This window comes from Phyllobates terribilis, unplaced genomic scaffold (genome assembly GCF_046119375.1).
Source record: "Phyllobates terribilis strain yellow unplaced genomic scaffold, ASM4611937v1 Scaffold_5__5_contigs__length_657084704, whole genome shotgun sequence".
In the NCBI taxonomy this organism is placed as follows: Eukaryota; Metazoa; Chordata; class Amphibia; order Anura; family Dendrobatidae; genus Phyllobates; species Phyllobates terribilis.
This window is the reverse complement of record NW_027362765.1, coordinates 454,582,167-454,595,635: the sequence shown is the minus strand read 5'-3', so window position 1 is coordinate 454,595,635 and position 13,469 is coordinate 454,582,167. Positions and strand designations below refer to the sequence as shown.

General features: G+C 41.4%; 1 protein-coding gene across 4 annotated transcripts in view; it reads left to right on the top strand.

Moving 5' to 3' along the window:
- PLEKHA1 (pleckstrin homology domain containing A1) overlaps positions 1 to 11,508 on the top strand; it is a 47,908-nt gene extending 36,400 nt beyond the window's left edge. Inside the window, exons 6-13 of one of the 4 annotated variants that reach the window (XM_073685355.1) lie at positions 2,909 to 3,040; positions 3,731 to 3,865; positions 5,151 to 5,219; positions 5,324 to 5,388; positions 5,888 to 5,951; positions 6,950 to 7,039; positions 9,747 to 9,824; positions 10,287 to 11,508. In XM_073685355.1, the coding sequence (XP_073541456.1) occupies positions 2,909 to 3,040; positions 3,731 to 3,865; positions 5,151 to 5,219; positions 5,324 to 5,388; positions 5,888 to 5,951; positions 6,950 to 7,039; positions 9,747 to 9,824; positions 10,287 to 10,574 (921 nt within the window). In that variant the 3' untranslated portion in view covers positions 10,575 to 11,508. The remainder of the gene's footprint in view (positions 1 to 2,908; positions 3,041 to 3,730; positions 3,866 to 5,150; positions 5,220 to 5,323; positions 5,389 to 5,887; positions 5,952 to 6,949; positions 7,040 to 9,746; positions 9,825 to 10,286) is intronic. The other 3 variants (XM_073685357.1, XM_073685358.1, XM_073685356.1) reach the window with 3 other exon arrangements.
- Positions 11,509 to 13,469: the final 1,961 nt, after the last annotated feature.

Here is a 13,469-nt window from a genome sequence, read left to right as displayed (position 1 = left end):
ATTTTTGACCTTCTGCAGACCGCCGGGGGGGACCGCCAGAAAAATGCTTGAGTTTCCCATAGACTTACATTGGGCTCGTTGCTCTGGTCGAGCACCCGAGTATTCCAATGTGCTCGACCCAAGCTTTGAGCACCCGAGCATTTTGGTGCTCGCTCATCGCTAGTTTTAACCAAAGGTGTAAACCAGTGTTACAAAAAAATCTTTTTTTTTTTAAACTTCACTTCTGATTAACATTGCTATTTTCCCCTTTGACTGGTGTATTTACTAGGTCGCTGTACACGTAATATGATTGCATTAAAACCAAAAAATCTTCTATTGGAAAGGATCCCTGGAAGGCTTTCAGCAGTGCTTAACTGTACACGGCTTCCTTTTATTTTTTTAATGTAGAGGACGTGTTTCTTTCTTTTTTTTTTTTTCTTTAAGTCCCATCTCGAGACATGAAGTGGTGGCCTATTAAAAGCACAGAGACGTGGGAGGATCGGTTTCCTGCCAGAAACCATCTTTCCTCCCAATCTAATGTAGATTGGCTACAAGATGAACACTTTCTTGGTTGAGCTGTCGAGACCTTGACTTAACCTGTTCACTATTGGACGATTTAGAAGTATTTTACAGATAGCCTTATGCCAACTGGCAAAAAGATAAAATGCAATGTGCCCACAATGCAGAAATGCTCCAGATTTTTTCCTGAGTGTTTCTGCATCTCCCTGGCAGAAAAAACGCATGCGGATTGTACATGCGTTTTTCCTGCCAGGGACAAGCGGATGTGAAGCGCTCTTCACATGTATTTCCGCATGCGGGTTGACAAGCGCTTTCCAAGCGATTTTTAGCATCACTTGGAAAGTGCTTTACAACTTGGTCACACTATATAAATCCATGCAAACAGCATGGATTTATATAGTGTGACCGTAAAGAATGGTAAAAAATAAAAAAATAAATCTATACTTGCCTTCCGATGGCCCGCGGTGTCTTTATTCGCTCCGTCCTGGCTGCCGGCAGATCGCGGTACACTGGAGGACCTGCCGTCACATGACTAAATGACGTCCGCGCAGGTCCTTCAGTCCACCGCGAGCTGCCGGCAAGCGAAGACAAGCGCACCGTGGGCCATCAGAAGGTAAATATAATATTTATATTTTATTTTTTTTACAGGTTCTGTGGTACCCAGCTCCAGAGGAGAGTCTCCTCTCCTCCAGACCTGGGTACCATCCGCACATTGAAAAGCATGGATTCCGCATGTACAGATCCAGTGATGCGGAATCCAAACGTTCCAATGCAAGTCAATGGCGGCGAAAATGCAGCGCTTCTGCAAAATAAGGCTGTGTGCCCATGATGCGTTTTTTTAAGCGTTTTCGCAGCGTCAAAAACACTTAAACGCATGGTAGAAGGCCTGCCATGTTCCCCAATAATAATCCGCATGTGCTGTGCACATGCTGCGAAAATTTCCGCTGCGGGTTATCATTGCGGGAAAAAACGCAGGACTGCCAATTATTTTGCGGAAGTGCTGCGTTTTCGCCACCATTGACTTGCATTGGAACGCATGTAATCCGCATCACTGGATCTGTACATGCGGAATCCATGCTTTTCAATGTGCGGATGGTACCCGGGTCTGGAGAAGGAGACTCTCCTCTGGACCCGGGTACCATAGAACCTGTTAAAAAAGAATAAAATAAAAAATAAATAAATATTATATTTACTTTCTGATGGCCCGCGGTGCGCTGGTCTTCGCTTGCCGGCCGCTCGCATTGGACTGAAGGACCTGCGCTAACGTCATTTGACGGCAGGTCCTTCAGTGTACCGCAAGCTGCCAGCAAGCCAGGACACAGCGAATAAAGACTGCGGGGGCCGTCGGAAGGTAAGTATAGATTTTTTTTTTTTTTTTTACCATTCTTTAAGGTCACACTATATAAATCCATGCCGGTTGCATGGATTTATATAGTGTGACCAAGTTGTAAAGCACTTTCCAAGTGATGCTAAAAATCGCTTGGAAAGCGCTTGTCAACCTGCATGTGAAGAATGCGTCACTTCCGCTTATCCCTGGCAGGAAAAACACGTACAATCCGCATGCGTTTTTTCTGCCAGGGAGATGCAGAAATGCTCAGGAAAAAATCCTGAGCATTTCCGCATCGTGGGCACATAGCCTAATTGGTAGTGCTGCGTTTTTTTCCACAATGATAACCAGCAGTGGAAATTTCCGCAGCATGTGCACAGCACATGCATATTATGATTGGGGAACATGGCAGGCCTTCTACCATGCATTTCTGCAGCGTTTTTTCCTCTGTGGAAACGCTTAAACGCATCATGGGCACACAGCCTAATAGAGAAAAAGGACTTTAAATGGGCTTCATGAGATTATCTATAGGATAGGCGATAAGGTGCTGATAAGCGGGGGTCTGACAACTCTAGAGCACTGTATTGAATGGGAAGGAAGTGCGCCTGCTCGGCCTCTGCTCCATTCATCGTCAATGGGATGGCCAGAAATGGCGCTGTACACGGCTCCATTTACTGTCTGTAGGACGGCCAGAAAAAAATGAGGCAGAGCATGTGATCCTCTGCTCTCATTCTTGGGATCGCTGGTGGTCCCCGCTCCTGAATTCCCAGCAGTCAGCTAGCTTATAGCGGATAATGTGCAATTTTTGAGAACCACTTTAGACTACCTGCAAAGAAACACTTCTCCCCTCCTCCATAGTGAATTTCTTTTCCGTAGGTGTCTGTATTGAAATGTGCAATAACAATCTGCTCCGATTGTTGCGGTTTTTTGCTTTTTTTTTTTTTTTTTTTTTTTTTTAATTTCTACATTTAAAATCTCGGTATATATTTCTTTTCTACAGCGTTAAGTTCTTCATATGTGTTATGTTGATCGGAGTGACTGATTTTTTTCAAAGATAAAACCATGTCTCTGACTTCTCCGTAGGTACCAAAACTTAGTGACCAACCGTGTCCTGCTGACAGTGCGCACAACCAGCTGGAGTATTCAGGCAGCAAGAAGCAGATCTCCTACAAGACTGAAATAGTTGGTGGTGTCCCCATTATCACCCCAACACAGGTACCTGCTATTTGTTATTCACTCCTCCTTCAGGATACAGTGCAATGGCCAGAATATCCATCAGTTGTTCGGGAGGCATAGCAATCTTAAACCACACTAAGGCCACATGCCGACTATTCAACTACAAAGTTGGTCTAGAACTGCAGTTGGGGTTCCCAAACCAATCATGGCTTCCTTATTCTTTTTTTTTTTTTTTTTTTTGTAGTGTATAGACCAAAAAAACGCCCATTTTAGGCTAAGTTTCCACAATAAAAAAAAAAAAAAAAACCTTACACCAAATGCAATGAAAAAAACCTCAAGTAACCTAACTTAATAGGTGCAGAAATTCTGCATCAAAAACTCACCAAAAGTTTAACATGGGAACGTAGCCTTTAAAGAGGTGTTCCAGAACGAAATAGGGAAGGGGTCTGCTTTTTTTTTTTTCCCCTTCAACTGGGACCACCCTTATTTGTGGACTGTCTGGTAGTGCAGCCCATCCTCATTAACATTAATGGGACTGATCAGTGATAGAATTGATAAACAGTGCTGTTTTTGGTGGTAAAAGTAGACCCTTTTTCGAATTCTACCTCTCCCCAACATATTCATTGCAATGCCATTTATCCTGGACTATGGAGATTTCATTGGTCTTTTTTAATATTTTCTTTCAAACAAATGACTGTTTTTATCTACCGTATTTGTTCTTGTATTTAGCAAGACATAAGTGAAAGTGCCAACACTGGTGACAAAGGCAACTTGAAACGTACCCAGAGTCAGCTCTCATCCCCATATCGGCTCTCAGACAGTGGCGTTATCAAAGCGGGCTACTGTGTCAAGCAAGGAGCTGTGGTAAGACACAACTGTAAAGGCTTGTCCAGCACTGTGATATCTGACCTTTCCTGCGGGTAGGTGATCATTATTAGATCGGTGGCGGTCCAACACCCGGCACATCCACCGGTCTGCTGTTATGAGCCCCGGCCTGATGTAATCGGTGTACGGAGCCTAACAGCACCGCTCTATTTACTGTGTAGTGACTGTTCCCCAGTAACACAGCTCGGCTCCCATTCACTTCTATAGAAACTGAGATGCAGCACTGAGGTACGTCTACTACGCTGTGTTTTTCACCACTATACTCTGTTTACATCCAGTCACAACTCTTAACCTCAGATCGTGGGGGTGCCAGGTATTGGACCCCACCAATTTGATAATGGTAACCCCCGCCACCCACCAGTATGGTAATGGTGATTTCTCCCCCACCGGCAGGATAATGGTGGTTGGTTTGTTTTAATTTTTTTTCTCCCCTCACCACCACCAGCAGCATAATGGTGGAATAGTTTCCCAATAGTTCATTGGACTGTAGTTTTATTTCCTTCCCGACCAGGTGATTTTCCATTTTGCGCTTTAGTTTTTTCCTTCCCTTCTTCCAAGAGCCATAACTTTTTTTTTTTTTTTCTTCTTTATCCCCCTTCCCCCCAACTGATTGATTTATAGCTGTGTGAGGGAATGTTTTTTTGCGGGACAGATTTTGAATGGCAAGAATAATTAAATTGTGATGCACTGGAAAGCGAGAAAAAAATCCAACTGCGTGGTAGTAGTAAAAGAAGCACAATTTTGTGCCCTGGAAATATCTTTCTCCGACGATGCCAAAAATGGCTAGTTTTTTGTTTTAAGTGGTTACAAAAATTTCAGAAACTGGTAAAAAAAAAAAAATGAAGAGAAAATTTCTTGTGGTCCCAACTTCTGAGAGCGTAACGTTTTTACATTTTTGGTCAATAGGGCTGTGTGAGGGCTTGCTTTTTGTGCCCTTAGCCAATGTTTTTAGTGATATAATTTTGAGTAGATACAATGTTTTAATCGCCTCTCATCGCTCTTTATTGCACTGTGATCTGCAATTCTAGTGTTTCTGATTTATTTATTTTCTCGTTATGCCCTTTCCCACTCAGGCTAAATTAATTTTTTGATAGATGGGACCTTTATGAATGTGAAGATACCACCTTTTTTTTTTGTTTTACATTTTTTTTAATGGTGGAAAAAAAAGGGAAGATTCAAACTTTTTTTATTTTTTTTAAAGTCTTTTTTTTCTCAGTCCAAGCAGAAGATATCCTAAAATACCTTTTTCTTCTCTCCCGTGTAGATGAAAACCTGGAAAAGAAGATTCTTTCTTCTAGATGAGAACACAATAGGATATTTTAAGTCCGATATGGTACGGATGTGATGCGCTCCCAATCATTTGCAATTGACAGAAGTATTTTTCTACTTTTGTTGAATGTTTTCATAAGTTAATGCATTTTCCTACTTTTCTTGTAGGATAGAGATCCGCTCCGTATGATACAGCTGAGAGAGGTGCAGAAGGTGCAGGAATGCAAACAGAGGTGAGATGGGACGTCCTAGACCCCTTACACTGCGAGTCTGCTATAGCCTTCATATTGTCAGTGCTGCCCTCTGTGTAAAGCCAGGGTTACAGTTAACATTTTTTTTTTTTTTTTAATGAATTTATTACTGTTAATTAGCAAGAAGCAATTTGAATCCAGTCCTTTCTTCCATGGCAACTGGTCTTCACTTCTGCATCCGCCATACAGGACGCTTCTTCCACGTGCTACCATGTCACGGAGCCTAGTAAGCGCCAGAGATTTTGAGGATGCTGCGTGCAGAAGTAAAGACCGACCGCCTCGGAGGACTGGATGATGTACCAGGGGTAGCCCAAATAAACTTGCTTACTTTTACTGGTCATCGTTCTGTATATACCGTCCTGTAGACATGTTATCTGTAGCACCAGAGATTTCATAGTAAAGTATTTGTGACACTTACGAGGTGAACCGCGTTTTGACATCACATGGGATGATCGGTCTTCATTTCTTTTTTTCTCTGCAGCGACATAATGATGAGGGACAACTTGTTTGAAATAGTAACGACTTCACGGACGTTTTACGTACAGGTACGTATTTTTCCACATATGATTGAAAAATTAAAAAAAATCTTAAAGCTTAATGCATCAGAGAAAGTGACTCCAACTAGCACAACACAATGGAAAAAAACTCTTCAACCTATGTGATACCAGATGAGTATATTGGTTTGTGTATTTTTTTCTTTTTTTTTTTTTTTTTTTTTTTTTTATTTATTTTTTAAACTTTGTTCTCAACTGTTTTTTTTTTTTTGTTTGTTTTGTTTGTTTTTTTGCTGTAGTTTTGTTGCTAATCCGCAACAAAATTGTTTTTGAGTTGCCTATTGAATCCAGTGTAAAATTTGCAAAAAATCTGTAATCAATCACGATAGAAATGGAGATGTTGAGAATTTCAAAATCCACAGTGCCGGTCAATATGTAGCAGAAAAGTTTTCGATGTGTGGATGAGCTTTGCTCAAATTTTATCAACTTTGCTGATAGAAAATCCAACACTGAATAAAATATCTGAAAATCCAGATTAAAAATATACAGCAATTATGGTACATATAAGCCTACTTAGCAAGGACTTCTTGTGCTAAGGACCTGGTGGAATTTAAAGGTGGGCAGAATTTTATGATTTCGCCTTTTTCTTTAATCTGTGGGCTCCATGAAAAGAATTAAACCAACAAGTGTTGCACTCCGGAGGACAAAAATTGTATGTTACACAGGGGGTCCCACCTCCTCATAGGAGGGTATTTCCCTTTTTATACCAATATGAATAGAAACCGTAAACGCATGGTTGGGACTCTTCTTTTGATTAGTCTGCCCGACATGTAACGTGTGCCAGATCGGCTAATGAAAAGAAGAGCCATGGATGATCTCAAGCAAGTGGCGTTTCTCGGGGCTCAGATTACAATCGTGACCAATGGACCGGGTCGTGCGAAGGGATTTGCACCAACACTAATCTGCATCTGTACATTAGTGTGCTATTGTATAGGTTTTTAACTTTCTTTTTTTTTTTTTTTTTTTGTCTTTTTATTACATTACCACAGGCAGACAGTCCGGAAGAAATGCACAGTTGGATTCGAGCCATATCTGGTGCCATTGTAGCGCAGCGTGGGCCCGCCAGATCCGCAGCCTCTGTAGGTTCCACCATCTTGTAGCACATGCGGCTACTGCACACTGTGACGTTAGGACTTAAAGGGAACCTGTCATGAGATTCATGCTGGCCGAACCATCGGTAGTATTATTCAGACACTGTCATCATTATTGCAGCCAAGTACGTTTTACTCTGCAACTTTGCAGCATTTCAGAGAACATACTATGAACGGTCTTGGATGAGTAGCCTGTGGCTGGTCCCTGTTGTCTGCTCCCTGCAATGCGCCTCATGACTGACTGGTCTCTCCCCATCAGTCTAGGCTAGCAGGGCGGGCAGATCTTGCTGGAGACTTGCCTTGGACTAGTCATTTGAGACAGTCCCTGGATAACTTTTCAAAGTGTTTTCTCTGAATTGCTGCAGAGTAAAATATACATGGGTGCAATAATGCTGCTAGTGTCTGATTCATGTTGCCAAGGGTTCAGGCATCAGTAAAGGTAATATCCGGGACTTTAAATAAAGGCATGTAGTTGCTAATATAGGCAACTACCTGTCTGTTGTACCCGGCGCTGGTCATTGACCGATCCTGCCAGAGCTTCAGCTGATCCCTGTCAACAGAGCAGCAGTGTCTCTCTGACAGGACAGGACTACTGGTGTCATGCTGATTGTCAGCCAGCTCTCTGCTGTCTAATTGACGGAAGCCGGCTGTCAATCAGCATGACACCAGTAATCCCGCCCTGTGAACAGGAAGACAAACTGCTGCTCTGACAGGGATCAGCTGAATCTCTGGCAGGAGCGGTCAATGACCAGTGCCGGGGACAACAGACAATTACCTGCCCTTCTTTTTTCTTTTTTTTTTTTTTAAGTCCCGGATATCGCCTTTAATCTTCTGAAAGGTTCCCTTTAGATTAAATTGCAGGTATTTCTGGCCACGCGATGTAACTCTTGTTTTCTATATTCCTTCCTTTCCTATATATTCCTGTTCTGTCTACCAAATCTTCTCTTGAAGATAAATGCAAGTAGCTCAGTACAGTTCTCACTATCTTGAGAAAATTCCATGGCCGATGTTCCCAAGCATGTGCCCGTGGGTGTGAAAAACTATAATCTAGTAGTTGTTTTGTGGTTGGCCAGATGGTGTCCTGCAGATACCCACAATGCTGTGTCAGTTCCTCTAATTGTAATGTTTTTTTGCGTCGTCTGGGAATGAAAGCTCTTTTGGTGGAGTTGAGCTGCCGAAGGCACAATTATTAGTTAGTTTCTGGCACAGTGGACCATGTGGTCATCTTCTGGAAATGTGCAACATGTTTAGAATCAAGCCGTTTTCTGGATTTTTGGCTTTGGAAGTAAGAACTCTGGGTTTACTATATGGGTACTTCTTGTTGGTGGGTTGTAGTGTTGGTAATCTATTATGGTTATTTGTTCACTTGTTGATTTTAGTTGAGTTTTGGCTTTTTATATTTTACCTGGTTATTTTTGTCTATATGTACCAATCACAAGTGCATATAAAAAAACGGGGAAAAAGAGAGGCGGCACTCCCATAGGATGGTTTTTCAGTTATGATGTATAGTTCATAGGTTCCCTGCTCTACCTTATTCAACTGTGCTAACACATAGGCACTACTCTACTTTGGGTGTGTAGGAAATCAAGTAGGTCTTCATCAAACGAGAGGGCACCTGGACTCCCTGCGGTCAAGATCCTCATCCAAAAATTGGAAACTTTTATTGGAGGTTCTTGGCTCAGGAGAAATTGCGTGATACAACCTTACGAATAGAGCAGCTGGCTCCAGAAATGCGTAGCCCAATAAAAATTTATATACTATAGGAGAACTCCTGGCACGGTTTTCTTCATTTTTGCCATTTTGTGGACAAGTGTATAAAAGGTTCGGGCTCCACAGGTCGGTTATCACAACATCTTTCCCTATGAAGAAACCACAACCTATCGAACATCAAAAATCAACTAAGTGAATTATTATTTTTTTTATTATTATGATGGTCACCAGATTACTCACAATTAATCAAGATTAGCATTGATTTAGCTAGAAGGAAGAGCTAAATAAGGGAGGCCCTTTCTAAGACACGATTCACTTATACTGTTGAAGATGTACCAGTCTCACCACCTCAGGGTCGTGTCAACCGGAACTCCCCTTGTTTCTCTGGGTCATGTTGACTTGTCACTGATCCCATTACCATAGGGGGCTCGAGCAGAATAGGGTTGCCTATCTCCCCTGCAGTCATATGTTTCCTGAAATCCTCACCTAAACAGGAGGATGAGGCCTGTGTAGAACATGTGGACATAGATGGTCTTGTAAAAGGAAGTGCGCAATAAGTTTTCATTAATAAGAGTCAGACTACACAGGGTTGGTTTGTAGTCTGTTACCATGGAGACAGTAAGGTTTGCTTTGCAGCTGTAGAAACCTTTTTCGTGAGGACCTATTGACTGATGATTCATTATTTATTTTAATTATAAACTTAAGCAAAAAAATATATATTGCTACGATGTACTTTTAAGGCTATTTTTCTGAATTTTATTGATGGAGTCTTTCAATAAACTTTTTTTTAAAAAAAACCAAGTCAGTTTTGCACAGGAGGATCCCACCACCATAAACCTATCATCGTAAATCTTAGAAGTAACAATTGTCTTTAGTAAATGTTATTTTCTGTCTTTTAGTTGTCTGCTCAGTCCTTCTTTTATATTTCCTCAGATTTCTTTCATCTTTTCTTCCTCTTGTTTTTCTTTCTTTCTTCTTTCTTAAGGTGTTTTTAATTCCCACCCTGCCCTGTCTCCCCGCAGATGCGACAGGTCAGACGTCTTTCAAATCCCTGTATCCCGAGGTATATGGGCAGCAGAGCATGCCCACATTACTAATTGCTGCCTCTCACCATGTAACCCACCCCCACATCCACATAACCACCATCCACTAAACTCCTCTGCCCAGAGAGGACTCTGTGCACACAGCCATACTGCACTGTGCTGTTATATTTGCATGCTGCGCGTTGAGACAGTGACAGAGCATGCCTCATCCCATGAACATACTGAGCCAAACGCTCACATGAATAGTCTGCTTTGTTTTACGCTCGTAACCCTAACTGCTGCCTTTTGCAGTTTTGCCTTGAATCGGTAAGTAAAGGTTGTAAATCAGTCCGTACACTCCTCTACATTTGCAGCTCTGTCTTGTAAGGACAGGATGAGATCTGGCCGACTGTACATTCTTACAGTCGCTGACTTTCAGGCTGTTACTAACATGTCCTTAGTACCTGTTACCGTCTCATCACCTGCTTTTATTCTGTTTGCAGGAGACCCCCGCTTCATGCTCTGAGCTCAGCTCCTCTTTTCGCTCCTTCAGTCTCCCTCACTCGCCCGCCCGAGCTCAGCACTCTGACCCCGGGCCTCCTTATCGGCACAGGGATGACGCGAACGCAGTTACCAAGAACCAGCCAGGACACCTCAAGATCCCGACTATCTCTGCAGGAAACCAGGCTAGCAAAGTGACTTCTCCTGTGCCCAGCTGTACGCCCTTTAACCTGTTTGAACCAGTGATTGTTGACCTTGATGATGCCAGCTTGCCCGTCACTGATGTCTGAAGTCAATGCAAGGATGTCCACTTTTCATATCTTACAATACACATCCTCCTCCTGACCTGCCATTTACTCTCAAATTGGTGGTAAGCGGTTTTTTTCCCCATCAGGTCTATAGGACCAATGGAGTAAGATGAAACACATTCCCAAACTAAGTCGAGAACTTTCTTCTGCTGCGGCCAAAGCAAGAGAGGGTTGACTTTAGTCCGTCTTCTGGAACTGCGGTCACTAAACGAGAGCATGCCACGGTTGGCATGGAGTGCCTTTTTTTGCCCTTATAGCGGTTTTACTTGCAAAGTAATATTCATTCTTGTGCTAAAGACATCCTAGTGAAACATTTGCTAACACAGTATTTTCTTGTCTAAACCTTTGCTGCAATGCAATAAATGCCTGTCTGCAAGCAAAGAAAGCTGGACCACTGTGAGTTCACCGGCTCTTGACCTCCTGCCACCATTTCTCGTCCCCATCATATATTGCACAGTTTTCTTTTAGTGCCACTTTTGGGGGACCTGATCTTGGAAAAGTATTGAAATTGATTTTTACCTTGTTACCTTTAGAGATCTTGGTTTGTGAACTTTAATGTAGTCGTGCCTGCAGTCAAGTTATGGTGGCCTATTCCGTGAAGTTCCTGGAGACCATTTTGTTCCTCCACTGTATTTTGTCTCCATGTCTCAAGTGCCTGCTGATTCCTTGTGATGAAACTCGTGGTGTAAGACTGTTGTTTTGTCATCTGCTGATGCTAACAAGTCTGCTGTAACAATGTGCTTCCATCTGTGACAAATCCCAAGTTTCCTCCATTTTCCTTTTTTTTTTCTTTTTTTTTTTTTTTTTATGTGGGTGGTGGGTTCTAATTTATATATAAAAAAAATATTTCTCCTTGATAGTGTGCTTGAAATGCACCATATGACTATATCACTTGAAATAAATATATCCGTTTTCATTTCTATAGTTCTTCTTTATAAGACAAAGTCTTGACAGTATTATTAAATGGTGGTTCATGTGCAGCCTCTCTGCATTACAGGGAATTAGTTATAGGCTGTGTTCACATATTGCAATTGTATCGAATGATTACGGTGTTGTGGGATTCTTGTTTCTTTCTGTTTTTCTTTTTTTTTCCTGCAAAAAAAAAGTTATATGAAATGGAAACATTGCTGTGATATCATGGCAGAATGTCTGCAATGTGTGAGCACGGTGATATAAGGTAGGTCATCAGGGCTTTAGCACACAAGACACACTTGGATTCACTGTCTTGAGAAGACCATATCACCATGAGTGCTGCCTAACCTGGAGTTGCATTTTGCTTTATTTTTTTTCCATTTTGTTTTTTCTTTTGTATTGTAATTATTATATTTTTAGTGCTCAATTTTCCAAAACAACTGAAAGAGATTACCACTTTCTAGTTAAAGTTCATCCTTATTATAATGAAAAGTTATAGGATTTTTCATAATTGCTCGTTTGCAATTTACAATCTCATCTTGCTGTCAGTCAATATAAACTTTTATTGTTCACGTTCAAAGGATGAAATTCAGTTCTGGTCGTGTGATTTAGATACACGTGCACATCTCTTCCTAGAAGTTATCCGAGCTGTGTCTTGTAATGAGCCGTATGACCAAGACTGCACTTTATACCCTGCAAGCAAACAATGAAAGTTTTTTTTATTGGTTGACAGCAAGCAGAGGTCTTGAAGGACCTAAGGATTTTATCTTGGGCAAAGAATATATTAAAAAAAAAATAACGTACAAGAATGACTCTTATTTGCTAAATCTGGAATATTTCTCTTAGGAGTTGAAAACCTGCACAATTAAAACAGTTATCTTTTAGGTATCTACTTGAGAATATAGCGTAATAGCATCGATCATGCGATCCTGCAATGTGTGAACGCGGCATAGAAATATATTCAGACGCAGGCCAGATTTATATGGCCCTTTTATGGTCTGTGTATGGCCCACAATTTCCAAAATGGTTGCTGGTCAACAGCCTCCTATATGGCTATGAGAATGATTGATTGTCCATGAATCTTATGACTCGAACTGTCTGGAAATCATGGTTCATACATGAAACCCTGGCATGTGAGGCCAACCTTAGCTTAGATTCACAGGACCACATAGCTGCCATACACTTTGGCAATTTTGCACCCTACAGCACGACAGCAGGAGTTTTGAGCTGAACTAAGGCCCTGTTACATTAATGCTTTTTCTCCTCTCTTCTGGGGTAATTTTCTCCTTTTTAGTGGCTTTAATATCTGCGCCTTATTCTCTACTGTTACTACTGTTAACTTTTTTTTTTATTTTATTTTTTTCAACAACTTTGCTTATCTAGATACTTTAGGCAGATTCATGAAATGTGACCATTACCAAATGGCACTTTTTTTTTTTTTTTTGGCGCTTCTCACTCCAGTCTTTGCCTGGAGTAAGGTTTCTGGTGGGCTTTCCAGTTTGGCTCATTTTTGCGACCTTTTCTTGTGCTAAAGAGTCGGGGGGGAACGATAATTAAAGATTAAAAATTAAGAGCTTTTTATTTATTTATTTTTCCTGCAAATAAATGAACCACATGTGCTATTTTGAAGAATTTGGTGCAAAAAAAAAAGTCAACAAGTACCACAAAACAAAAAAAGAAAAGTGACTTGAATAAATTGCAAATGATTATTTGGGCCCAATGTCTCGTATAAGCCTATCAAGCTTTGGTCCGGTCAGCAGACCCCGCAGTTTTGCCGGGAATTGGTGCTGAAACATGGACCATAAAATATGACTGCAATACTCTCGTATGAATCTGGCTCACACGTCCGTATCATATGTTCTGTTTTTGATCTGTGACTCCTGGGCCGGCTACAAGTTTTTTGACCTGAACATGTAGCCTCTTAGGCATATGTGGCTGTTAGTTTGGTTCAAGAGATCCAGGGTG